Genomic DNA, 26,922 nt, shown 5'->3' with positions numbered 1-26,922 from the left:
TATGACAGGAGCCACAGAGATGTCCTTATAAAGTATTTTGGAAACTATTATTTTAAACATTCAACCTTTGAGTTGTATATTTTTGTTTAGTTTTAAATTGATCAGACACATCTATGTTCTTTCTCAATGTGACCAAACTTTAAAAAACAATTTTAAATATAGAATGTTTGTCAGAGACTAAATGAGTTATTTTCTTTTCCCTAGCACTAATTATACAACACGGGTGTTTGTTATTTCGGACTCGCGCGAACGCATCTCGTAACTGAGTGAGCGCGTGCTGAAGGCGCGAGCACAGCGCGCAAACTCAAAGCTACCAGCATACATTTCAAATAGATTTTCATGATTTACAGCGTCAACAGTCTCTGGTAAGTTTTATAAAAAATTTAGATTATCGGAAAACGTGAATATTTTCAGGAATTAAGCGGGAAAATCTCCTTGTTCTCATATACAATGTTAACTTAAACACTGACTAAGCAATGCTAAGCTAGAGGTGGCGTGTCCATTTTGGACATAAACTTTTCTGGAACCATCCTAGATGAAAGTATTCTCAAAAAGACGTTATATATTTGACGTCACGCTGTCTTTTTGGACGTAAAATCATAAGTTTTCCTCAACAACTATCCACGAATTGTTTTAAGCATGCGCGCATGACCTAGCTTAAGTAGCCACCGACCAGAATTTTCGCCCAGAACAGCTGTTCTGCACGCAAGCGTTCTCTCCTTTTTTAAATAATACTAGGCGTCACATGATCGGTGTGTAGTATACATGGAAGCACTAGATCTAGAGTTAAATAGTCCACAATTGTCTATAACCTGCTTCTTCTGGAATTTGTTTCAATCCGTACAAGTTAGGACATTTTCTGGATGGAATTTGCGGTTCACAAAACCACTCGTCGGCTTTTTAAGGTAAGTTAGTTGATGTCTAACTATCATAATAGTCGATTTTCGTTGTTGTATTCTTCATCTCTTGCAAACTTAACGAGAGAAGAGCACTTAGCAGGTACTGTTTTCTCGTTCGCAAGCCTCTGTGTCAAAGCAGTGAATGCTGGTGCATGAGGTCATGTGACCGGCTTTTAGTAAGCTGATTGGCTGTAGCCAAAGTCCACAAACATACAGCACCAGATGTAACTTAATAATGTACTTTTAGAATTTGGTATTTTTAAAAGTAAAAAGTTGTATTATTTTTATTTATTTTTAAAAATCAATCATGACTTTAAAAATATTTCAGAGTATTTTTACCCTTTAGTTTAATATTTTTGCAGACTTAATCTTTTTTTCTTCTTCTGACTTTCATCATGTGTTTTCATTTTTGTATTTTTATGAAAATTAGCTCTGCCACCTGGATATTTATATTTTATATTTCTTTTTCTGTTGTGGCTCCATGGTTCCAAAAAAGAAGAAGAATGTTTTGGTGATGCCTGGGATTGCTGCCACCTTTAGTGGAGATGAAAGTCCGGAATCTCTATATTGTTAATTTGTAGTGTAATGAAAAAAATTGTGTAAATAACATTTCTACTTAAAAATGTGTGTTGATCTTTTTTTTTATTTTTTTTTTTAAAGCTAAATCATTTTATAAACATTATATGTCATGCTGAAGTTGTCAGTTTTTACTCTGCCTCACAGCCTCTGTCGCTTTAAATTGAACTGTACCATTTTCTTTATTATATTCCTAATTAATTGTTATTCAGTAATGTGTAAATAAAAATTAATTTGAAATCAACTTTAATTCTTGTGGTTCTTTTGACTAGCTTTGCAATGATGCACATCTCTCTTGGATTGGACAAGTAATGAGAAAGTTATTACACCAAGAACACACTCATCTCTGCATCGCATCACAAAAATTTAGTTGTTTTGCTTTTTATTCATGAATGAAATTACGCCCTACATGTGATCACTTAAAATCCCGTAACCTTCTTATTTTGTGACCTATCTGAATGATCTTTATACCATTGGAAATTTTTCTTTAAGCCCTTTCGAGTGGCATAAAGATCAGGGGAAATTGATCTAAATTACAATAATAATAACAAAAACAAATCCAAAAGAATATGCTCAGAATTGTTGTTCTGATTAAATAATTTTAAACAATATCAAGATGACTCTTAAAACTTTTTATGAACATTAAGTTAGAAAATTGCTCACATTTAAAGCCTCCAGAAAATAAAATGAAAAAAGAAACAACAAAAAAGCACAGAACTGTCCACTGGCCAGCACATGGTTCATCTGTTCTTGTTTACCTCCCTGTCCACTGATCTGCCTGTGTTTTTAAATAATGTGCCTGTTTGCTTCCTATCAAGAAACATTAAATCATGAGCAAATACAATTTTCTGTATGTGTAGGTCACGTGAATTTGACTTTACTGATTAGTAGTCAAACTGCAGTTCCTGCATCTGTCACAAGAGGACGATAGCTTTACTGGAGTAACCTGAGTTACCGTGGTAACATGTCCTGAATACCCAAATTATTTCTTGATTTATAGTGAAGAAATCAGGGAATAGTGTTTGAATTTAGGCTTAAAAATGAATTTGGTTGAAAGTGGAATAATATTTTCCTAAAAGGCCCACTATGATTATCTTTTGATAAATTGTAAAAGCTTTAAGTGTATCATAATGTTCATTCCTCACTAAATGAAACCGTAAAATGGTCATTTGATCCATTCACACATTTGAGTATTCCTCTAAAAACCTGTGCTCTGAGCACCAGCCCCTCCCAATCCACGAAAACCAGCGGGTTCTCACATTTTGACGTTGACCAGTGGGATCAGCCCCTTCCAGGAACACCCTTTTCAATAGAGAGGATCTTTAGTCTTAATTAGGAATTAGGAATTAAGGATTTCAATACTTGAAATTCATTTTTGTGTTGCATTAGTTTAAATTGCCAGATTAAGAAATGTGATGCAGGTTTTTCTTCTAGGATATTTGAAATGATTGAATAGATTAATAGACTGAATAATGAAATCTGGAATAATGTCTAAATTTGGTAAAAGTTTCCTTTTGTAATCATCCGTTTCATTAAAGACTGGATTCGTCAGCTTGGAGGTTGCAAGTGATCATGAATCACACTCACCATTGTGCACGTCAGAGAAACCGGTTATTCTGTGTGACTTTTAGGTGATGAACCATGTGGGGGACCAAGCTCCAAAGTCAGACTCGTGTGGGTCATTGGGGGAGGAAGACTCGTCTGTCCAACTCCAGCTCACACGTGTCCCAATCAAATGTGGAGCTGCTGCTTCGACCCCCCAGCCTTCTGTTGTGACCAACCACCAGAGGGAGTCTCTCCCACTCAGTGTCATCCCCTTCAGTCAGGCTCACCAGCCTAACCCTTCTGCAGGTGCTGTAGCGGTGGCACAGCCCTGTCCTTCTGTTATGCTGAGTGCAAAGCCCACAGTCCAAGGGGGGGCGAGTCATCCCAGCCAGCTGGTCCCAAAGCAGACTGTTAGTCAGGTGACCCCCCCTGGAAGGATGGTGGTAATAACTGTTCCCAGAACAGCAGCTGCACAGCCGCTGGCCCCCACAGCGCCACACAATGCCTCACCAAAGCTGCCCCCCAACCTCCAGATACCCGCAGGTGAGCTGCAGGTGTTCTCTCTGAATCCTACCATGTGAGTTTGTCTAACTTTTTTAAAGACCCACTCCAATTTTCTTTTGATCTATCTTCAGTGTTCCCAATGGTCTTTTAATTATGATTTGGCCATTTTTAGCCAAAATCCAAAACCTGTGTTGTTTCCTGGGACAGAAACCAGAGAAACCTTTTGGTTCTGGTCTGCTGCATGGTTGAAGTTGCTCAGCAGTTTGAGTGGGCAAAGTTATGGAGTGAGGGAGGGACAGCTTAGCCATCTTGTGTGTTCTGGTTCTGCTGGGTTGACACTCATCAGTTCTGTTCAGGATCAGTGTGTTGATGGTTTTCCTTTTGGCAGGCATGATGCTGATCCGCAGTGACAGCGGTCAGCTGATGCTGGTTTCCCAGCAGGTTCTGGCTCAAGCTCAGCGAGGGACGAGAATTGTCAGCAGCCAGGCGCCCCGTGTTCCGACCCAGCAGGTGCGTTTGGCTTGATTGGTGTAAGACTTCCTGCTGTTCTGTCAGTCAGCTTTCTGACCCGGCTGCTTCCAGTTGTCCACAGCCACAGGAGCCAAAGGCAACGAGAAGGTATCTGTCATCCAGATGACGACGCCCTCCCCCTTTCAGACAGTTCAGAAGCCAGCTCTGGTAAAGTTCCACCAATTGTCTCCTGGTCCCACAGAATCCTCAAACCGTATGTTTGTCTTCGTGTTCTCCAACATTACAGATCCAAATGAGTGTACCAAGGATCAGACTTGTGCCAAGATGATAAGCAGAATCCTTTGTGTAAGAGTGAAACCTGTAGGGCAGGGTTCTACAGAACTAAGACATTCTACATCCAGAACTTAGCATGAACTAGCAGCTGCGCTGTTGAAATGGCCCACTGCAAGTCCATCAGGGAGTAGATGTGGTCTGCCTGCAGAAGCTCTGTCCTCTGTCCAGGTCATCGCCGTGGCTCCCAAAGCTGCTGCGGCCCCAAACCTCAGAGCTCCCCCCCAGGCGTCTGCAGACACCAGGAAGGAGCCAACAAGGACTTTCAGTAAGGTGAGTGTTTGTGATGTTTAAGGGCAACAGAGGTTCATCATGCTGCTGAAGTAAAAAGAAGAAAACTCCCAATTAGTAGAGAGATGTTTTGTGAGTTTTGTTTGAATACATAAAACAAAATAAATATAAAAAAAAAACTAAACTAAATAAAACACCAAATGTAAAGTTCTTATCATTAAAAAACTTTCAATTTCAGTTTCTGTATTTGGGATAGGCCTGGATACTATTTATTGATCATTGATGACTATTCTTCCAAAAATAAAAAGTGTGGAATTTGTGTTTCTTAGTCTCTGTTTTGTAATTGTTAATGGTAAATGGCGTATACTTATACAGGTCTTTACTATCTTCCTAGAAGACTCAAAGCGCTTTACAGTCCATTCAGCCTTGCACACACACATTCAGCCATGCACACACACATTCGGCCATGCACACACACACACACACACACACACACACACACACACACACACACACACACACACACACACACACACACACATCTGCTGCCTAACACTGGCGCCAACCTGTAACCACCAAAATCAATGTGGGGTTCAGTGTCCTGGACAGCAGCAACAATCTAAACTACTAGACACAATTATGAGAATTTGTTTTTAGTTCTTAGCTTGTTCACAGGATGCTGACAAAAAGATTTGTCAATTTTATGTTTGTTTGAAACACAATCCCTTCATTTCATGGGTAAGTAATTGGACAAATGAAATAACTGAAAACAAAATGGTCATTACTAATATGTGGTTGAAAACCCTTTGTCGGCAATGACAGCCTAAAGTCTTGAGCTCATGGACATCACCAGATGCTGGGTTTTCTCCTTCTGAATGCTCTGCCAGGCCTTTACTGCAGCGGCTTTCAGTTGCTGTTTGTTTGTGGGCCTTTCTGTCTGAAGTTTAGTCTTCAACAAGTGAAATGCTGCTCAATTGGGTTAAGATCAGGTGACTGACTTGGCCATTCAAGAATATTCCACTTCTTTGCTTTAATAAACTCCTGAGTTGCTTTGGCTGTATGTTTTGGGTCGTTGTCCATCTGTATTATGAAACGCCGCCCAATCAGTTTGGCTGCATTCACCTGGATCTGAGCAGGACAGTCTGTCTCTGAACGGCTGCTTCTGTCCTGTGTCACGTCATCAATAAACACTAGTGTCCCAGTGCCACTTTTTAGCAGAGTCCTATCTAGCCTTCCTATTCTTGAGGCTTATGAGTGTCTTGCATCTTGCAGTGTACCCTCTGGATCTACTTTCATGCAGTCTTCTTTTTATGGTAGACTTGGATATTGACACGCCTACCTCCTGGAGAGTGTTGTTCCCCTTGGTTGGCTGTTGTGAACGGGTTTCTCTTCACCATGGAAATGATTCTGCCATCATCCACCACTGTTGTCTTAAGTGGACATACAGGTCTTTTTGCGTTGCTGAGTTCACCAGTGCTTTCTTTCTTTCTTAGGATGTACCACACTGTTGATTTTGACACTCCTAATATTGTAGCAATTTCTGGCATGTTTTTTTCTGTTTTCTCAGCTTAATGATGGCTCCTCTCACCTGCATGGAGAGCTCCTTTGACCGCATGTTGTCTGTTCACAGCAAAATCTTCAAAATGCAGCACGAGTCCTCTAATCAACTCAAGGCCTTTTATCTGCTTCACTCATAATGACATAACAAGGGAATTGCCCACACCTGCCCATGCAATAGCATGGAAGTCAATTGTCCAATTACTTATGAGCCCATGAAATGAAGGGATTGTGTTTAAAAAATGCTTTAGTTTTTCACATTTTTATGCAATCATTTTGTTCAATCCATAGAATAAAAGCTGAAAACTCTGCACTTCAATGGCATCTGAGTTGTTTTATTTAAAATTCACTGTGGTATTGTACAGAAACAGAATTAGAAATGTGTCTCTGTCCAAACATTTATGGTCCTGACTGTGTATCGATATTGTCTAATATGGAAAAAAAACTATATCGTGATATAAAAAATTCTAGATCGCCCAGCCCTACGTCACAGCAGCGCATAACAAGACGCAGAAAAGCATATAAAAAGTTTTTTCAGCTATGTTAAAATAAACATCAACAGGTGAACCGTTCTTCCCTCTTTGACAACACAACAATCTGTGCTTTACATTAGTCTGTGGCTCATCTCATTCCTAATCTGTTTACATCACGTGACTGTTTGGTTCAGCTTTCAGCTCTGATGACGGATTGTATCCAGACTGAGGAAACTCAGAGCAAACAAGCTCAGTGCGATTGGAAACGAACCGAGACCACCTCCAAAGATGGGTCAGAGAGGGGTTCCTGGTTCCTGATCAGGGTCCGCTTGGGTGTACTTAGACTGAAAATTTGTTCCGGATTATCAGGGAAACAAACTCTGGTTCACTGTAAGCAAATTAAATGTGTTTTTAGCTGTAGAAACAGAAAACTGAACCACACAAAGACAGGTAAAGTGTTGTGTGGGACCATTTTGAATTCTAATGTAGAAAAGTTAAGGGTGAACTTTTTTTCTTGATTATCCTGTTTTTAGAAAAGACAAAAGAGAAAGAGAGTAGGGCTTCAAATCAGAGTATTGTAGATTTCCATTGTTATAGTCAGATAAGGGAAAACTGTACATCGGAAGACTGAACAGTTAATGAAATATGAAAGGTGGAGATGGCCTTAGACCATGATACCAGGAAAGTCCAGATCCTAATGAGAGAGAATGAAAAAACAAGACTGATGGAGGGAATAAACTACAGACTGTAGAGCTATTGATAAAAAACAAATATGACATAAATAAATAAAAATACCATAAGTATTCTGAAGATAAGTACCTTTTAGTATTTTTTTTGCTACTATTCACATGAAACGTTTTGCTACTTTTGTACTGAAACAAACATAAGTTTAGTTAATTTTCAGTTTCCGTTTGGTGATTTCTGCCTTTGAATCTGTAAATATTGTAGATCATCATCATCAGAGGTCTCTCTGCCTCTCTCTCTCCTCAGTTGCCTCTTTTTAATCAGGTTTGTCTCTCTGTGTTTTCTTCTGCAAAAATGTTTGAGCTTTTTCTTCATTTTTTTCTCCAACAGGAGACTTTGGAAAGTGTGAAGAAGTGTAAGAATTTCTTGGTGACTCTGATCAAGCTGGCTTCCAGTGACTCCAGGTCTGCCAACATGGCCAACAATGTTCGAGGACTGGTCCGGAGTCTGCTGGTAATCCAACTCCTCCCTTAAGTTCTTCAAGTTAAAAGATCTTCGTTTCTTTTATGAAAGTCTCATCCGGCATGTGTGAAGGCTCAGTCACTACGAATTCCTCATTTTCTAGAAGATTAGAATTTGGTCTCATGTCCACTCGTTAGCTCTTCAGGATGAGTTTGTGTCAAGCAGGGATGTTCCTCAACCTCAGGATGTTTCCCAAACAGTTTCTGTTCTCTTGATGAATGCTTGTCTTCTGATCTGAGTTCTATGAGCCTCTTCTCTTTTTGGTGCAGGAAGGAAAGATGGAGGCGGAGGAGTTCACTGAGCTGCTGTATGATGAGCTGAAGTCAACGCCGCAGCCCTGCTTGGTGCCTTTCCTGAAGGTGAAACAAACCAAACAAACTCTGAAAGTTTTAAACAAGACACATGCATGCAGCAATACCTCCTGCGGTTACCACGTCAGTGTCCGACAAACCTCATGTTTCTCTCATCATTTGACTTTAGAAAAGCCTCCCTGCGGTGCGTTCACTGACATCAGACCCACAGCTATTCATCCAGCAGGCTTCCACCTCCAAGAACACAAAGTTGTCTGAGGCAGAAATGAGCAGACAGCAGGTAATGTCTGATCAGAGGGCGTGCTAATGTTAACCTCTTTATAGTCATTTATCCTGTCATTGGCCTCATTCTTTCTGCTTATGGAAGATTTTTTTTTCCTTTTTTCCTGGTCTAAATGCATGTGGGGGCGGTAAGGTGTCTGCGATGGTTTAGGCTTTGTAGATCATTCCTGTTCCTTGCTTTTATCATAAGACCTGTTTATTACCTTTTTAACATGTTTATGTCAAATCTCCACAGACCCAGTCTTTGTTCTAAATAATAATCCACAGTAAATACAATTCCATTATTTAAGTTCTGTTATCTGGTTGATACCTTCCTGTTTTCTGTTTTTCATTCTCAAACACCACACTGACTAAGGTTAAGTTGTGAAAGTTTTTTATAAATTATGGTTTGAGTTTCTGAAATGTATCCCAATCCCAACCTGGATTCTCTCTCTCAGCCAGAACGATTTCTGGGGCTGTTTGCTCCGTCATGGAGGGTAAACGTCGTTTGGATGGTCGAGTCAAGTAATGTGTGAATTTGAGTTATTGTTTCAGATGAATGACAGGTTCTGCTGCTTCAACATGACATCCACCTGTTTTTATTATTTTCTGGCTTTTTGGTTATTTTTTTAATCCTTTTGTGTTATAAGTTTTTCTTCCCCTTCATGAAGTCACACAGCATTTTGCCCAGAATCAGAGTTTATTTATCTTCAGGTGAATGTGTTCTGCTACAGGTTCTCCGTGCATCTGATTCAAGCTCAGGACCGGCAATTTCAACCCAATCCAGAACCGACATATCTCACAGAGGTGGGCCCGGCAGCACAGTGGTTCTGTCAGTACGTCACATCTCAGGTATCATCACGAGGAGCTTCAGAACTGATCTGGTGACAAACTCTTCTGCAGTAGCCTGCCTTCCTAAAACTTTGTAATGAAATGTTAAAATCTAATGTTTCATTTTTCTGTTTGTATGTGATACTGCGCGCTCTTTAAACCACGTGTCAAACTCAAGGCCCGCGGGCCAAATGTGGGCCGCCATGTCATTTTATGTGGCCCGCGAGTTTTTAATTTCTTAAAATAAAAATTGGTGTGTATTTATTCATATCTAGTGGGAATTGGATTTGAAATATTGGATTGGGCAGCTATATTATATATTAGGACTTAAACACTGTCCATATAACCTAACCTGACAGAATCAAAGTTAAAAGGATTTATGCTAGAATAACAAGCAAACATGTTTTCTATGCTACTGTAATTGTCACTTTAAAAAGTTAGAATAAATAATGAGTAATTTAACATTAAGGAGTAGTTACATTTATTTTTCCTTACATTTAGTTACATGTATACATTATATCTGGCCCTTTGAGGACAGACACTATGCTGATGTGGCCCTCAGTAAAAATGAGTTTGACACTCCTGCTTTAAACTATACCGTGTGCGAATGTCCCAGGTGTCTGCACCTGGACGGACTTGGCTCCTCCTCCTTTTCTGGCATGAAAAACATGCAGAAAGTCCAGGATGATTGGTCCAGATCAGGCCAGAATCTTCGTTATTGCAACATCTGTACAGTCCTCTGCAGAATTAAAGGTTTCTCTCCTTGCTGAACAGGAGCGTTTCCAGGGAAACGCACTGCTCAGGATCAGTCCAGAGCTCCATTCAGAGCCAGCTATGGATCCTACAGGTAAGGATGGTCAGATCTTAGCTCAGGGGGTTGTGTGGTTTCCAAAGTGCTCACAGAGGGTTTGCTTATTTCTGTGCGGCAGAGAAGATGATGACATCAATGATGTGGCCTCCATGGCTGGAGTCAACTTGAGAGAGGAAAATGCTCGAAATCTCACCTCCACTGTGGGCTCTGTGGTGCAGTCGTGCCAGGACCAGCTCTTCCTCTCACCTCATGACCTGCTCACCTCAATCCTGCACACAGGTAATGTGCTGTGTTGGGCTGTCAGTTCCACAAGCAGGTCCGGTTTTAACTTGCTTTAAACCAGACACTGACACTTTTTTTCTTTTTTCCATCACTACTATTAAATCCAAAAACAAAATGCTGAACATTTCCAGGAGTCTTTGTTGAACCCATCTGACAAAAACAGGCTAAACAACAACTAGATAGACTTGCTTCCTGATTTCATCCAAACTTCTGTGGAACCTCTCACTTTTCATTTTTCTAGGGCATGTAAAGCTCCATTTATCTGAAATTTCTAGAGACATTTAAAAATGTATTCTGGACTTCTTACACTATCTGTTTGTGTGTTTGGTGTCTTATTGCTCAAAAGAGTAAAGGAAATTGTCTTCTGTTAGGAGAGCCGTTGGGAGTAACTGATGTGGGTCCGGATGTGGTGGCTGTAGTTTCTCATGCTACTCAGGAGTATCTGCGTGAGCTGGTGGAGAAGATCTCTGCTGTGGCTAAACACCGTAGGGCATCTCCACAGGTGCACATATACTTCAACTGCTTTTTTTTTCCAGCTCAGCTGTTGTAATTATCTAAATAGGATGTTGTTGGTTGCGGCAAATAAAAGGTCCAAGTGTTAAATGGTAGGGTGAAAACAAAGCAGGCCTGGATAATCAGACTAGTAAATGAATCGAGCAATATATATATATATAATATACATATTTGTATTCTTTAAAAGTATATTTGTGTGTTTGTACATCTTGGCCACATCTCCCTTGAAAAAAGCGTTTGTTTGTTTTTCTCAAGGAACTTTCTGGTAAAATAGAACTTAAGCAGATAAATAAATATTTTTGAAAATTGCATAAATAAATATTTACAAACCAGGGTTCCCTTTCATGAAATCCACTCAGTACAACACGTATCGGGTCTCGTGCCCTTGCATGTCTGGCCTTGCATGTCCCACACCTACTTGTAAATTCCCATTATTGCAAGCACTGCCCTCAGTTCTTGCGCTCTTTACCTCGCTAAGAACACCTCAGTTGGTCAGAGCTAGCTACACTGCTGCTAGTTAGTCTGACCAATCTATCCATGGCCAACTTGGAGTTAACTTAGCTACTCTTGTTGAGGTTAATCACTGATTCCTTCGAGGCATTTGTGTCTGCCTGCGGAGAGCTGACTCGTTGAGCTATCAGTTGAAGCCACTTGATGCTAGCTAGGTGGTCCCAAGTAGAGGTAATGGAGGAGATATGTCAAAGCAGAGCATGGGAGCCTCAGCCAGCCACCACTACACTTGGGTGCACTACTAGGGTAAAGATGTTGTGGACATTGGCCTTACCTTGCATGCTTTGTCAGGTTATGACCACAATTTTATATAACTGGGTCTTTGTACAGCTGCTGTTGCTCTGGTTTCTCTGGATGGTTATCTATCCCTGTACCCCGATGCAGCAGTACAGTTGAAAGTGGCGTTCACCAGCTTAAAACGGTTCACTTGTTTTTGTTTTTTTCTACCACCTAAGCTAACAGCTATGAACAACCGTTTATCCGTGTACCTGAACTATGGCCACAAATCGATGTTGTCATGAAACAAACCTCTATCCATGTGCGCTACCGTGTCCGGCTATGGACATTATTTGGATCTAAAGGGTGCTAAGAAAGAGGGCTTTATTAATTCTCTATCAATGGAGCGCTCTATCAGTAGGTCCTGCCTACCATCCAATCACGGTGTGATCGGCCTCACCACACTTTCAGTAAAGCTCAGTGACCATGCTCCAAATTTACCAGGATTTGTGCCTGACAGACATTGGTGCACATTTACCAGCTGGATCTTCACTGGACCCCCCCCTCTTCTACTCTGGGTTCGACCCACCACGGATGACATTTTCCAAATGTACTGCTGCAGCTGTCTCCCTTGGAAGGGGGATGGCTTTCATAGTCCTGGCTCAGAGACACCTGCATCTGACATTTTCTGACGTTCTGGAAAAAGACATGTTGGGCTATTTGGATGAGCTGTTATCTGTTCAAGGCTCATTTTAGTCCTTCCCTCTAGACAACTCAAGCAAAGTTTGAGACGGTGAACTATTCAGGACCTGCTGGATAAAGGTCTCTTGTTCACCATAATTAAGGTCTATTTGGCTCCTTTCTGTTTTTCATATTGGTTTTGATTGGGTGACACCAGGTACTAATCCTTTGTCTGTTTGGTGGAGGTGATCCCTGTGAGTCTCAAGTCACGATTATATAACATATGTCACTGTTTCAGTTGTTTTTAGGAGTTTTTTCTATGCACCTGTGGTTTGGAATCAACTTTTTTCCACAGCGTTATCTTTTTACTCCTTCCTAACTAACTGTGAACTTACTAAAGTTCTATGTGCTTTGTGGCAACAGGAGGATTCCTGGCATGACAGGGTGAGTGATGTCTGCTCTCAGCTTCGCTTCTTGGAGGAAATTGAGAAGCTGAAGAAGAAGAGAAGAGATGAAGAGGAGAAGGAGAAACTGCTCCGTTTAGCCAGGGTAAGGTAATCCTTCACCCACCTGTAGTTTTTTATATAACCTATAAATGTTTGGAGGAAAAAACAGTGTCACAAACTAATGTAGAGGGACTGCTGCTGTGGTTCATTGCTGCAGCTCTGGTGAACGCCATCAGGTCATATTTCTCACCTAACGTCCTGGCGGATCTGAGTTTATCCCCACAGCAATCCAAAATGGTTCCTCACATTTGATAGGGTTAATGGTTCCTCACATTTGATAGGGTTCCTCTTTGACTCCTGGGTTCTGGTTGTCGGTTCTCTTGATGCTGAAACCTTGAAGACCACGATGTCTTAACACTTGTGCTATCCTATGGGGTCCAGATGACCCCACCCCTTACTTTGACGTGTTCTCCCTACCATGACAAAGGTGGTTAAAGGTGGAAGGATTTCATGTAATCCATGGACACCAGTGAAGATCACAAATCATTGAAGAAAAAGGTTCAGAGCACTGTCTAGTGGGTCTAGATGACCCAACTCCCAATGTTAAAGTGCCTAGAATAGCACAAGGGTTAAAGTGAAGTGCAGCAAATTGAAGTGACTCGTTTACTCCTGATCAGTGCACTTTTATGTTCACTTGTGATATGGTCAGAGCCTTATGAAAGCCTTGAAATCACAATTATGTACATAATGGTGTGATCAATTCAATGAATGGCTAAATCCTAATCTACACCTTTTAGCAGTTTAGTGTGTTGTTGTTTGTTCTGACTGTTGTGTTTGATTGTAGAGTCGCTCCCACACTGAAGATCCTCAGCTTCAGCAGCTCAGACAGAGAGCCAAAGAGGTGAGTCCTGCTGTCTGCACACACTTGTCTTAGCAGAACCAGTTGGGTTGATATTTCAGACAAATCGGGCATTTTGTGGTACTAGCACCAAATTTGTTGTGGATGTACCTTAGAATTCCCTCTTACATAAAAGCATGTTATGGATCGATTATTGATCTATTAAGCTTGGGTCGATTCAGATCGATAAATCAATTTAATCAACCCAGCCCGACTCTTTACTTCTTTGTTCAGATCAGAGGGTTTTGAGATACTTGTAGGAAAACTGCCATAGTTTGATTAAAATAAATTTGAATTTTACCTACCATGCTTTAGAAGTGAGGTGTGGCCTGTGTGTGTTTGCAGCTGCAACAGATGGAGGAAGCTCAGCTGCAGCAGAAGGAGGCCAACCTCACTGCTTTGGCCGCCATCGGACCTCGAAAAAAGAGAGTGCTGGACCAGAGCAACGGTCAGGTTTGTGGTCATCTTCAGAGGTGCACAGGTGAATCTGGACTAACTGGAAAGCACTGCAAAACCCTTACACTTGATAGACTGAAAACATTTGACTGAGTGCTAATCACTTTATGTTTTGATATAAGAAAATTTACAAGAAAAACTTATTAGCAACAAAAAAAATCTGCCAGTAGAGCTAATGAAATATTCACAGTATTGAAGGTATTTTACCTGGAAACCATTCAGTCAGTCATACCTGTTAAGTCATGGTATCTTAACTCGTGCTAAAGGAGCATGTTTACTGCAGACTTGGTTTTACATATTGACTGTATTTGAAAACTGGAGCGAATAAGTGTGGTGTCACCCCTAGAACACATCCGCTTCCAACCTAACAAAGTCCAGTGATGTTGGAGGGAGACGGCATCAGTAAGCACTAAGCAGTGATTGGTACAAGTCGATGTTTCTATGCCAACCACTCTCGCCATTCAGGAGTGAGCTTGTTGGAAGTCCACAGCCCTACCACTTAAAAGTGGGCCACATGAAATCTGTTGAAAGTGGGGGCCACCAGGCACCACATACTTTTATTGAAACATCTGACTGTTCAGTTTTTAACTTGAACAACTTTCACTACAGAAAAAAATAACATGACAAATATGAGGATTATCAAGATCATGTTAAAAAAGGTATCAGAGGAAGAATACTTATTCTGACCAGTTGAATGAGTTACAGCTGCTTGTTTGTCTATGGAAGTCTGTGGGATTTTGGCTTCTTGAAGCCAGCAGGTACTTCCTGTTTAAAACGCTGGCAGGGGAGGGAGGAGTCACTCAGTCCAGTTCTTATAGTGGATGGTTTTAATGCAGCTCCTGAACACTGAGCACAACTGAAGAACCTTGGTACTGTGGATGGTTATTGTGGGGGTTTCTCCCACATAGTCATGATCACATGGGGAGGTGTTCTGACACCTCCTGGTGAGAGCACAGAGCTGACTGGGTTTGTGTGCTCTAGGTGTGCCTGCCAACCCGGCCGGGCACTCAGAAGGTCACCCGGGTGGTTCTGAAGGATCTGCTGGTCTGCATGGAGCAGGACCCGGTCCTGCACCGCTCACTCACCTTCTACAAAGCCATGCTGTTTACGGTGTGACCTTCTCCTCTGATCTTGTGTTGATGTTTATTTACTTTTTTTTTTCATTCCAGTTTGTAAATGAATCTTTGAATCTTTCTGTTTCTGGTTCTGAAGGAAAACCCAGTTGTGTTATGGTTGATTAAATATTTGAGGTTCTTCCTGACTGCAAACACTGCGTTCTTTTTTCTGTCAAGACAACGGTGCAGCTCAAGCCAGTGAGGAAGAGCTGACCCAAAACACAGACTGACCCTGAATGTTTGTTTTCACTGAAAACAGCAACGTCTTGTGTGAATTCACACTCGTCTCACAAACACACAGGCACATTGTTTGTCTGCTGACACTCTGAAGGGATCCCAAAACTCCAGGCTTTGGCTTTGTGCTGAGCAGCTCCTCTGCTTTTCACTTCTGCTTGCTGTGACTCTGAAGTAGAGAAACAGGAGGAGGAGCAGCTCTGACCTGCATCTTCATCCAAACCTGTGTTCAGTCCAGAGCCATGCCGGAGGACTCCCGGACCCTCTGCAGTAAATATTCTCTAAACTGAGACGAGTCCACTCCCCCTCCACTGGAACCTGAGACCCTGAACCCTGCTTGATGGAAGCGCTCCAGAACCTGCACCCAGAAAAGAACCAGATGAGTTTCAGAGCTTCTGTAAATGAGACATTTGGTTAAATGGACTGGACTTTTTATTACATTTTGATCTAATAACACAAATTATTTTCACTGCTAAAGTTTCTTAACAGGGGCCTGGCTAATTTAGCTGGTAAAAAGTTTTTTGATGTACCTTTATTAGGATTTTAAAAATGTAAAAACTGATTTTACTAATCTCTTTTGTCTGCGGATGATAATCTGAATTTAAATCTAGCTTTCTCTGTGTTGTAGTTTTCTTGCAGGATTCCAACTAAAATGGAATATGGAAAATAACTCATTTACTTAAAATGAGTTTAGATAAATCCTTGTTTCTTTGAATCTTCATTCTCTTAAAGTTTCAAACTGTTAGACTAGACTCCTGTGATGCATCATTTTAATGAGGGATTTTCCCTCCACCTAACAATAAAGCAGGGCTCCAGACTGCGACCCATGGTCGCATTTTGCGACGAAAATTTGAGAGTGTGCGACTGAATTTTACACCCAGTCGCACGTGCTACCAGTAAATTTGCCTCCCCCACCATCCGAATTTTTTATACATTAAACATGGAAGGGGTAGGTCAATGATCAATGAAATGAGCAATGAAATAATCAATGAGACGCGAGCGCACACGCACGCAAAGACACACACTCGCACATGAGACGCGGGCACACGCTCGCGTTTCATTGAGTGATGTCTGTCTGTGAGAAGAATAGAGAAAGTCACTGTAAGTGGCTAAATGCGTGGAGGGGCCTAGAAAAAATCGAGCGCGCGTAAACATCTGTGGAAAGGAAACGGAGACAAATATCATCACAACCTGATATGTGCGTCTGAGCTATGAGCAAGCGAACTATTGATTCGTTCTTCCGACCTGCGGCTGGTGTACCAGTGCCAGAGTCTACAGCAGGGGTCTCAAACTCGTGAAGCAAACCGCGGTTCTCATGCACAGCTGTAACGGCAGCACACCGCTCCCGTGGGAGATGGTCAGCTGAGGAGCATAAATGTCCCACACCTACTTGCGTGACAACTAACGGGCCTCTAACATTAAACACATGTGAGCGACAACACGATTTAGTCTTAGACACATTTAAAACACGTGGGGGAAATGCAACGATAGACGTGTTTAAGATGAACCAGCGCCGCGCCTGGATAGTTGGGGTGACCGGGGGGGGGGGCATGAAGGCGAAGCTAAAGCGAGACTGAAGGAGAACAGGAAGTTGTAGTCCTTGACATTCAATTTAGTTTTAATATGCCTCTCCCCCTAAGTATGATCTGTGATATTACATCTTTTATAATTATTTTAATGTTTTGTAATGGATGTAGCCTTTTTTAGTCAGTTGGTATTTTAAATTATTTTAATTAATCACTGACCTACAAAACCCCATCAGGACACATGTCCCATAATGCATTGTTTTGTAGTCATCAGGGCAGCTTTCAGTCAATTCAGTTTCCAGCTGCGTTCGCTCAGGTTGGTGCCTTGCTCCCGCCCCTTTCTCGTGATATTTTTGTTTTGATTGACAGGTGATGTTAGAGGTAAAACAAAAATATACGTCTCACACCAGGTGATCTGTGCAGCGTTGAGTTCACCTGGGTGATCTCAAACACGCTTATTGTGCATCTTGGCTACACCTATTTGGTGTTGCCAACATGAATTTCCATCCTCTAATATTTACATACATTTAGGTATTGTTTGAAACTGTGAAATGACCAAAAGGTTAATACGGTACTAAAAAAATGTTTTTATTCTAAATGTATGGTACTATTATGTACTATTTGTAATGTACTATTTGTAATGTTGATGGTGCTGTCAGTTTACCTTGTTGCATCTTCAAAAGTGCAGAATAAAATATGACACTGAATTTGAAACAGCACATTGTAATTTCTGCATCTATTATTAAAGTATTTATTAGTAATACAGTGGAAATTAATAGATTTGGTTAGCATGTTGATTTACGGTATGCGCCCCTAAATTTTCTGGTTGTGCCCCTAAAATTTTCAGTTGGGGCCACAGTGCTCCTAGTGAAAAAAGTTAGTCTGGAGCCCTGTAAAGCACAGGCTAAAAGACAGACTCTAACTTTAGTCTCATAAAGGCAGGTCTGTGAAAAAGCTGCTGACAGAGCAAAATCCAGCTTTTATTTTGCTTCACTTCCACTAATCAGCAGGTTCATTTGCATATTGGCGAAAACCTAATGTTTAATTTTATAAGAATAAATATTTAGTTTACTAACTAAACATGTAGTTTTTAAACTAAATATATAATTATAAAAAAATGAACTTTATATTAAACATTTAGCTTGGTAATTATATATTTAATTTGGACTCATACTTATAATATTTATTTAACACATGAATATTTAGTTACAAAGCCTAAATGTTTAGTTTGGAAAATATAGTTTTAGCTCACATTTAAATTTTTGATTTGCAAGCTAAATGTTTAATTTTATTCAAAATAAAATTTAGTTTACAAACTAAAGATTAGGTTTTCTAAACAAAATTTACAATTGTAAAAAATATTTTGCTTGCAAACTATTTATTTAGTTAGAAAATGTAATATTTATAAATACATGAATAAAAAGGTGACTTTATGCATTTGAAAACCTGTTTTTTATCTCCTAAAACAGGCAATATAAACAAAAATATTGGTGTTAATATTTGACTGTGAAACTTTACAAACAGCATCCCATAGAGCACATGCTTTAGATTTAAATGGAGCTTTTCTAGATGCTCAAAGCACCTACCAAGTATCCAAATTCCTTCACTCCTTATTCATATTTGGTGATAGTGAGCTACTTGTGTAGCCACGGGTGCCATAGGGCAGACAGATGGAGGCGGGGCTTCCAGATCGCTCCTGTACCTCTCTGACCATCACTAGATCCTTCATAAAGTGTAACACATCAGTAGAGACCCCCACTGGAAGGATTTTTGCACAAGATATTAATTTATGTGCACAAAATGCACACAAATTGCTTTTTTCTTTGAAATGTCATATGCAGAGCTCCATACTTCAGTAACTTAAGACTGTTTATTGTACATAAAAGATTTAAAGAGTTGAGTTTTTACTTTGTTTCTAAATATCTCCAGAAAGGTGGAAGCTGCAATGAAACGTGAGATTAGTTTTAACTTTGGAACAGGAAAGCCTGAACCTGAGAATCTTACAGATCTGGATATGCATTAATGGAGGTCTGACTGACCTGTTAGAATATTTGAAAGCAAATAAAATCCAATTAGCTTTTACTGAGCCAGCACAGACACTACAGAAGAAACTCTTCCTCTCTATGGCCTTAAGGAGGAACACCTGAGTGCTGACTCTGCAGACGGGTAAAGCAAGCGTTGCAGAACCTGCAGAGGACTGACGGCTCATACCTGCACAGAGCTGAGGCGACAGCGTGAGCCGAGCGGGAAGCGAGACAGGTGTGTGCAGTCCGGGGTCCAGCCAGCGCTCAGAGGCATGGTCACCTCAGGAATGACCTCGTCTATGACGGAGCGGCAGGCGCTCACACCCACCTTCTCCCCGAGCCCTGGAGCCACGTGGACCAAGGCACAGTCACACTGCCGGCACCCGGACGGGGACTCCTGCTCCGCCTTCCAGCGCTCCAGCTCCTCTAGCAGAGGAGCGAGCTGGAAGAAGACGGCCTCCTCGTACAGCAGGCAGTATTCCTGCACAGCAGACACAAGGCGGCTAGCTGGTGCTTCAACAGGCACAGATGCATGTAAAAATGTGACGGTTTTTCAGTTTGAGACATTTTTAAACCAAATTTTGTTTCTTTTTTTCCTGCATTTTTAAATACCCAATAACCTATCACACCCACTCCTTTTTTAACCTTTGAAAGTACTGGAAATCGTTGAGGATACAGGGGTTTAGAAAAATCCATCTGTCTGGACAGTGTCTCCAGCTGGACACATCTATGTTTAAGTTATTCCTTGTATTTGTTAATACTTAATCAGTCTGGACATCTTTTAGTTTATGCAAAATTTTGTAAAAACAAACATGAACAAGATCACAAATAGTTCAATCAATAGCATTACAGAAATAGACATACAAAACAACACAATTTACACATGCAAACTAAAGTTTCTAAAAGTATTTCTATCATTAATCTAAATGTATATTAGAATACAACTGTAGATATCTATAGTACTGCTCCTTAATACTACCATATTTCACCTACTGTAAAGCAATTTGGGGGATTAATTAATTGCATCGTCTATTTACTGTCAGAACTGTACATAAAGCGTGTCATTGATCATACAAGTTATTTTATCAATCCACACATTTAAAACTTTATGACTGTTGATTTTTACACCACACAACTTCTTTACAGAGCCAGTGGGAAATCATTACTATTCAATATCAAAAAATAGTTCTTAGAAAATGAAGGAGGCAACAAACTGAGGAGATGTGGGAACTTCAAGATCAAATTGATAAGAAGAACCACAAAGAAAAGTTTGTGTGTGTCAGTGTGGCACTAAACTTTGGAACGGGTTAAGTAATGAGCTCAAACAACGTTCAAATATTCAAGAAAATGTATAAAGAAACTCTGATTTCAGGATGTGAAGATAAGGGGAGTTAAGGATCAACAGGATCATAATTCCAAATACATGTGTGAACTTGATTGTGGTGAAATACTCAAAGTTTTACACAACAATCAAATCTGTGTGATTTTTTTCTTGTATTGTCTACAATTAATGCTTGAAATAAACTAAATCTAATCAAACATGAGACATTTATATGCATTCTTGGGAAATACAGAGCAAGGTGATAGGCAGTGATAACTGAGAATCTTCCATGGACACTGACTATCAGGAGATTACCATACATGTTCTGATTCTGTACAAACATCACAGTTCACATCTGTGCATGCATGGACATGATTAGAGTTTAAAGTGTCACATCTTTTGTGTCCGGTTGGGCTGCACTATTTAAGGAAAACTTTCGATGTTAGGGACTAATTCTGCGATGACGACGTGACTGCGATACGTGATCAAACACCAAAACAAAAAACAAATACATCATTTCCATTTCACTGCTACAATTTTATGTAAGGAAAAGTCAACATAACTTACAGTGCCTTGCAAAACTATTCAACCCCTTGGATGTTTGTCCCTTTTTTTGCTTTCATAATTACTCATGGTCAATAAAATTTGTCTTTCCTCACACAAAAATATACTAGAACCTTCAATGTCCACGTGAAAAGAAATTTTTACAAAGCAATGTCAATGAAACAAAATATAAAATGAAAAAATATACCGTATTTTCCGGACTGTAAGTCGCACTTTTTTTCATAGTTTGGCAAGGGGTGCGACTTATACTCCGCAGCGACTTATATTAGAACTAAATTGAAATAAATACATTGTTAACCCTCCTGTTATGTTCATTTGTGAGGAACAGAGATGATGTTCCTGGGTCAATTTGATGTATGAGGTATGTTAAGTGTTAAGAGTATGTTAAGTGACTCAGAGAATCAGCAAACTTTTTTTTACAGTAAGATCTTGAAGGCTAAGAACACAATATTCTATTTTCCAATGATTTCATAGATTCAGAAATGCAATAAAAATGAAAACTGTTTCTACAAATACAGGATGAAAACAGAGTATTAGTTAGCCAATGATGCTTCATGAAAAGAATAAATAAATAAGTTTGAGAAAGAATTACTGTGAAATTATTAGATAAACAGTCTGCTATGATTGTGTCATATAAGGTTGTGAAAGTTAAAATGCGACTTATAGTCCAGTGCGACTTATCTGTGTTTTTTTCTACTTTATAATGCATTTTTGGGCTGGTGCGACTTATACTCCGGTGCGACTTATAGTCCGGAAAATACGGTAATTGTTTGCATTATTATTCACCCCCTTCAGGTCAGTATTTAGTAGATACACCTTTGGCTGCAATCACAGCACTGGGTTTGTATGGATAGGTCTCTATCATTCTTATACATCTGCACACTGGGATTTAGCTCTATTTGTCTTTGCAAAACTGCTCCAGTTCTGTCAAGTTGCGTTTGGACCGAGCATGAACAGCCTTTTTCAAGTCCAGCCACAGATTCTCCATGGGATTTAGGTCTGGGCTTTGACTCGGCCACTTCAGAACATTTTCCTGGTTCTTTTTTAACCATTCCTGTGTAGCTTTTGCAGTATGCTTTGTATCATTGTCTTGCTTGAAAATAAATCTCCTCCCAAGCCGTAGATCTCTTGCAGGCCGAAAAAGATTGTCCTCCAAGATATCAGTGTATTTTGCAGCATTCATTGTGCCCTCATTCTTTACAAGCCACCCAGGGCCTGAGAAATATCCCCACAGCATAATGCTGCCACCACCATGCTATGCAGTGGGGATGGTGTATTTTTGATGAAGTGTTTGGTTTTATGTCGTCTTGTCTGATGGCCAAAAAGCTCAATTTTGGTCTCATCAGACCAAAGAATCTTCTTCCACTTGATAAGGGAGTCCTCCACATGCCTTTTGGTGAACTCTAGTGGAGTTCTAATATGTATTTCCTTCAACAGTGTCTTTCTCATTGCCGCTCTCCCATAAAGCTTTGACCGGTGAAGAACCCGGGCAGCAGTTTCTACATGCACATTATCTTCCGTCTCATCAGCTGAAGCTTCAAAGTAGTCGTGGGGGTCTCGGTGGCTTCTCTCTCAAGTCTCTCTTCTAGTAAGTTTTTGTGTGAGGAAAGACAGGTTTTATTGACCATGAGTGGTTTATGAAAGCAACAAAAGGGACAAACATCCAAGGGGGTGAATAGTTTGGAATGGCACTGTAAATTATACTCCAAATATCCCACGTCTACATAGGAGGTAGGCATCCAGCATAAAAGGGGTCCATACGTCAAATACGTAAAGGGCTTTATTTAATTTGTTACATACATCAAGCTGCCATGAGATTGTTTTAACATTTATGTAAACCTTTAAGATAACCATTTATTACGATTATGCCGTCTTTTGCGATACACATATCACAGGCTGATTTGCAATGACGGTAAATTTTGGATCTATTGTGCAGGCCTAGTGTCCAGTGTGTCCTAGCCTGGATTTACTGCTACTTGTTCTCAACTCACTGCAGCGACGGCCTCAGGTCAGTGCTGACACTCACTCTGAAGTCCTCGGGGACGAGCAGTTTTGAAGTCCGGAGGAAGTTAAGGATGTAGCGGAACATGGGCCCGTCCCGATCAATGAAGTAGTGCTGCTTCAAGCTGTCCAACACCAAGGGTTCTGTTCCATTGAACAGACGAGCGATTCTGCCCAAAAAAACGGAGACAGAGGTCGGTTCCTTTAGTTAGAGAAACTGCCGTGTCTGATCATCATGGGCTCCACACACATTTCAATTTGCAAGTCGGTACCACACTAATGGGAGTGACTTCTGGAGTTCACACTATAGTCTGTATGGAGCTGGTGTGATCCCTGTAGTCGGGTGTGATCTGTGTCTGAGCTGAAATGGTAAAACCTATTTTTGTCAGAGACTGTCATTAATTTCTGATGCTTTACTTTTCCAAAAAAAGTGTGAATATTCACTCCCTTTACTGAAGGGTGTGAAACTGGGCTAGAAAAATGCTCTGTTATGCTGATGACACCACCTTCTCGTCTTTGTAGAAATGAGACGACCCACGGCTACATGTCTGTGCTACCCCCCACCCCCCCTGCACTCCTGTGTGCAATGTTTTTATATTATCGCATATATAATAACTTTTTATTGTTATTGGGTAATAATTGGGTTTTTTTTTGCTCCAAACATTTTTATTGTGTTAATGTCACCTGTGCGTCTGCAATGACAGTGGAGACTTATAGCTGCTTCACTGAGATGGTTTAGAGGGATTAAGAGGGTCTGTTTCGGGGTGGGCTGTCTCACCTGGAGTCGGGGTACCTGGTCAGCATGGCCAGGCTACTGGTGTACATGTGTCCTCCCACGTCAATGTGCACGGGTGCGTTTGATTTGGTGAGCTGGGCCACTTGTGGGATGCCAGTGGAGTTTGGAGATGTGGAGGGGATCTTACTGCTGTCCTGTAACACACGTGACACCCAAGGGGGGGGGGGGGGGGGGGTCACAAACTTATCTGACATCTGTAACACTTGAAAGACAAGACTAGTAATTTACATAAACACTTCTAGAAATGTATTTAAAAGATATCGAAATGATTTATAAGAAACATTATCATTTTGGGACCAAAATCTTTTTCAACCATTACTCGTGCAGTGACACTGAGTTACCATGGGGGTTACAGTCCTCCCTGCACCCCTGTGGGGTAATTGTGGGTCTCCTCATTGCAGTCAATCTGCACTTTGTACCAGATCTCAGTTGTTTCTATCGTCCAGCATCACCCTTTCTGGTGATCACTGTCCAGAACAATCCGGACTGAGCACAGATGTTTATCCGCTCCATGTGGTCGAGAGCAGTAAAGCCCCATTTTCTTTGATTTACCATCAGGGGGTTAAAAAAAACACAAGAAAGAAATACAATGAATCCATAAATCTAGCTACCTTTAAAGTGATACTTGTTATTGTTTTTTCAATTTCAAATCCGATTCTGGTTTTAAATGTAAGAATTTATTTTAGGAAGTTCTTCCTTTGTTCCGTTTTTATTACTTGTGTCAAAACTGTTTTCACAACTAAATAAATAAACGTAAAAATGTGATATGTTAGAATCCATGTTTTACAGTCCGCTAGTGAATGAAAGAGGACCTTTGGCTGGTCAGTCGTTTTTCCTGTTCTGCTGCCTGCATGTCTGCAAGATTACCTGTTCGCCCATGTGGGTCATGTGACTTTCCTTGGCTGACGTCACGTCATCCGGTTGTGTGTGCACTCGCAGCTTCTTGGCGGGTGGGCTCGCGCCGTTCTGCCCGACCTGGCATCTTCTCCGTGAGGCTGAGGAAGATGAGCTCAGAGGATGAAGAAGCAGAGAGGCAGACACTCGACGCACGCGCTGCATCATGGATTTCGCGTGACCTTTGACCGTCTCCGCAGCACATCTGTATCCGCGATTCCCCACGATGCTGTTTAGCGTTGCTATGGAAACTGCTCCGATGCAGTGGTTGGTGTAGGTCTTGGAGAGCTTGGCGGCGCGCGACAGCATCTGCATCCGCATGCCCAACAGGTTCTTCCCGATGGCTTTGTTTTCGTACCACGTGACGTCGCTCACGGAGCACTGGTCTCGCGGCCGCTGGAAGAAAGCCGCACACAGCGGGTTCCGCTTGGACCGGAACCGCGCGAAGCTGGCGTAGGGGCAGAGTTCCGTTCCCGTCTCGTACATGCGCGGCAGGCTGGCCTCCTGCGGATCCAGATGTCTCCTGGTCCAGGCGACGTAGCGGGTACCGTGGCTCGGGGACCTCGGGTTCGGTCCAAGAGCTTTGAAGAAAACAAACTTCCTGCCGTTCCGGTCCACGGCCAACCCGAACGAGTCCTCGTGCAGCTCACGCTGATTCTCGCGGCCCCGGGTGCAGAAGTACATGCAGGTCTCGAACCAGACTTTGTTCAGCAGCCCATACGCGGTTCCGGTGTCGAACACGGACGACTCGTAAAGTTTCTTGAGGTCTGCGCGCGTGATGGCCTGTTTCTGCACCACCGGGCCCGCGCCCTGCTCCTCCAGCCGGCGGATGACAGCGGCCAGGACCAGGTTGGCGCTGCGCATCTCAGGGTCCTTGGTGAGGTCCAGGGTCCGACTGTGGGGCGGCTCGTTCAGGTAACGGTTCAAAGAGCTTCTGATGCTGATCAGGGAAGACCTGCTATACACCTGTCCACTTTTGGAGCGCGCCTCCACGTAGAAGGAGCGCAGCCGCGCGCACAGCGCGTGCTTGTCCAGAGTTTCAAAGTCCGGGCTTTGAGCTGTGTCGCGCAGGAACTCCCTGAAGATCCGGACCGCGTACCGAGTGGCCAGCCGCGTGTTTTCGCTCAGCCTGCCGCGGCGGAACTTGTCGTCCACGCCGGGGGGTGTTATGCAGCGGTGGGGCTCTAGGTTCCCTTCTGAGGGTCCTCGCTCCGTACTCCGCATAACGACCGCGCGTGTTTGTCGCGCGGAGCCGCTGGAGTCCAGAACTGTCGTTTCGGACCCCCACAGCCAATCTTCCGCATCATAATCAGATTCCTCCTCATCACCAGAGTTCTGGACCCTTTGCACCTCCTCCGGGCCCCCACCCCCCTCCGGACTCCGCTGCTCCTCCTGCGCCGCAGTTCTGCCGCCGTCCATCCTCGCCATATTGCGGTCTGTGAAGCAGTCCTCGAGGTAGCGCGCATGCGCAATTTTGGACCGCAGCGATGCTGTGTGTGTACGCGTGACCTTCAACTCTGCGTGCAGGTTTTTAGGTTGCGGGGGCGAGCCCGGCAGGAGAATGCGCGCGCTGCCAAAGGAACCGAACCATCACGGTCAGAACCGGCTCGGGTCCAACAGCCGCGTTCTGAGAAAGTTCACTTCTTTTTATTCATTTTTTTTCTGAGAGAAAGATCAGAAACATTCTTTCGATCAGATTTAGTTTAGGTCTAGATTACAGGAATTGGTCAATCCGGATTATTCTGAAAAACCCTCCCTGAAGTGGACGAAACAGAATCCCTCCCCGTTTTTAATAATACTTTCAAACGTTTTTGTCCTCAAAGTTTTTCAGATGTGAAAAACGTAATTGGTCTCAATTTGAGTTCACCTCCATAAAGCAAGTCTCAGAATGAATGAATGTAAGGATTTTAGGACTTCTTTAAAGCTCATAAGCTCCATCTTTTGAGAGGTTTTCACTTCAAATCATTTTAAGCAGGCAAATTTTAAAATCTAGATGCAAAAATAACAAATGAGTCACTTTATGTGATCCCTGAGAATTCATCAAGAAGAAGCTGAAGGTATACAGGCAAGGAGCAAAACCAACAAATTCAAGACAGACAATTAAAATCTGAAACCAAAAAGAGAACAAAGAGGTGAGGAGAAAGCAAACAAGAAAAAAACAGAACCAGTTAATTTTTGTCAAGCAAACATAATAATAATAAGCCGAAATCATCAGCGTGTTGCTAGAACACCTGTAAAATCCTACATTTTAATCAGCTTGTCATTGTGCCTCTGTCAGCTCTCCTCCCCCTCCCCTCTCTGCTCTGTTCCTGGCATTCAATTCAATTTTTATTTGTATAGCCCAAAATCACAACAGCAGTCGTCTCGATGGGCTTCGAAGTAAAACATGAACTCAAAAGGATCATGAATACAAAGAGTTCAATAGGAAAATACTAAAAT

The 26,922-nt window shown here is 41.7% G+C and overlaps 2 protein-coding genes across 3 annotated transcripts; one reads left to right on the top strand and one right to left on the bottom strand.

Moving 5' to 3' along the window:
• The first annotated feature begins 207 nt into the window (after positions 1–207).
• LOC101157120 (transcription initiation factor TFIID subunit 4-like) lies at positions 208–15,276 on the top strand. The gene is made up of 16 exons (XM_004067653.4): positions 208–365; positions 3,107–3,563; positions 3,913–4,034; positions 4,107–4,202; positions 4,497–4,598; positions 7,661–7,783; positions 8,062–8,151; positions 8,273–8,383; positions 9,099–9,216; positions 9,970–10,042; positions 10,125–10,285; positions 10,660–10,790; positions 12,632–12,757; positions 13,499–13,555; positions 13,898–14,005; positions 14,990–15,276. Exons 2-16 carry the CDS (start codon positions 3,110–3,112, stop codon positions 15,122–15,124), a joined length of 2,007 nt encoding a protein of 668 aa, XP_004067701.2. The 5' UTR covers positions 208–365; positions 3,107–3,109; the 3' UTR covers positions 15,125–15,276.
• Positions 14,098–26,768, bottom strand: LOC101156882. 2 transcript variants are annotated; one of them, XM_004067803.4, is made up of 5 exons: positions 24,457–26,765; positions 23,572–23,723; positions 22,819–22,963; positions 19,095–19,388; positions 14,098–15,715 (listed from the first exon to the last, which is right to left on the bottom strand). In XM_004067803.4, exons 1-5 carry the CDS (start codon positions 25,909–25,911, stop codon positions 15,587–15,589), a joined length of 2,175 nt encoding a protein of 724 aa, XP_004067851.3. In that variant the 5' UTR covers positions 25,912–26,765; the 3' UTR covers positions 14,098–15,586. The 2 variants fall into 2 exon arrangements, with proteins under 2 accessions (XP_004067851.3, XP_020557839.1); XM_020702180.2 differs by lacking the exon at positions 14,098–15,715 and having other exon boundaries at positions 19,237–19,388; positions 22,784–22,963; positions 24,457–26,768.
• Positions 26,769–26,922: the final 154 nt, after the last annotated feature.

This window comes from Oryzias latipes, chromosome 4 (genome assembly GCF_002234675.1).
Source record: "Oryzias latipes chromosome 4, ASM223467v1".
In the NCBI taxonomy this organism is placed as follows: Eukaryota; Metazoa; Chordata; class Actinopteri; order Beloniformes; family Adrianichthyidae; genus Oryzias; species Oryzias latipes.
This window is presented reverse-complemented; position numbering and strand designations above follow the sequence as displayed.

Coding starts and splice junctions, on each gene's coding strand:
- LOC101157120 (XM_004067653.4), top strand. CDS start 3,110: ATGAACCATGTGGGGGACCAAGCTCCAAAGTCAGACTCGTGTGGGTCA. Junction 3,564..3,912: donor CAACCTCCAGATACCCGCAG/GTGAGCTGCAGG, acceptor TCCTTTTGGCAG/GCATGATGCTGATCCGCAGT. Junction 4,203..4,496: donor CAGTTCAGAAGCCAGCTCTG/GTAAAGTTCCAC, acceptor TCCTCTGTCCAG/GTCATCGCCGTGGCTCCCAA.
- LOC101156882 (XM_004067803.4), bottom strand. CDS start 25,911: ATGGCGAGGATGGACGGCGGCAGAACTGCGGCGCAGGAGGAGCAGCGG. Junction 19,389..22,818: donor TCGTCCCCGAGGACTTCAGA/GTGAGTGTCAGC, acceptor TCTGCTGTGCAG/GAATACTGCCTGCTGTACGA. Junction 15,716..19,094: donor GTCGCCTCAGCTCTGTGCAG/GTATGAGCCGTC, acceptor TTCTGGGTGCAG/GTTCTGGAGCGCTTCCATCA.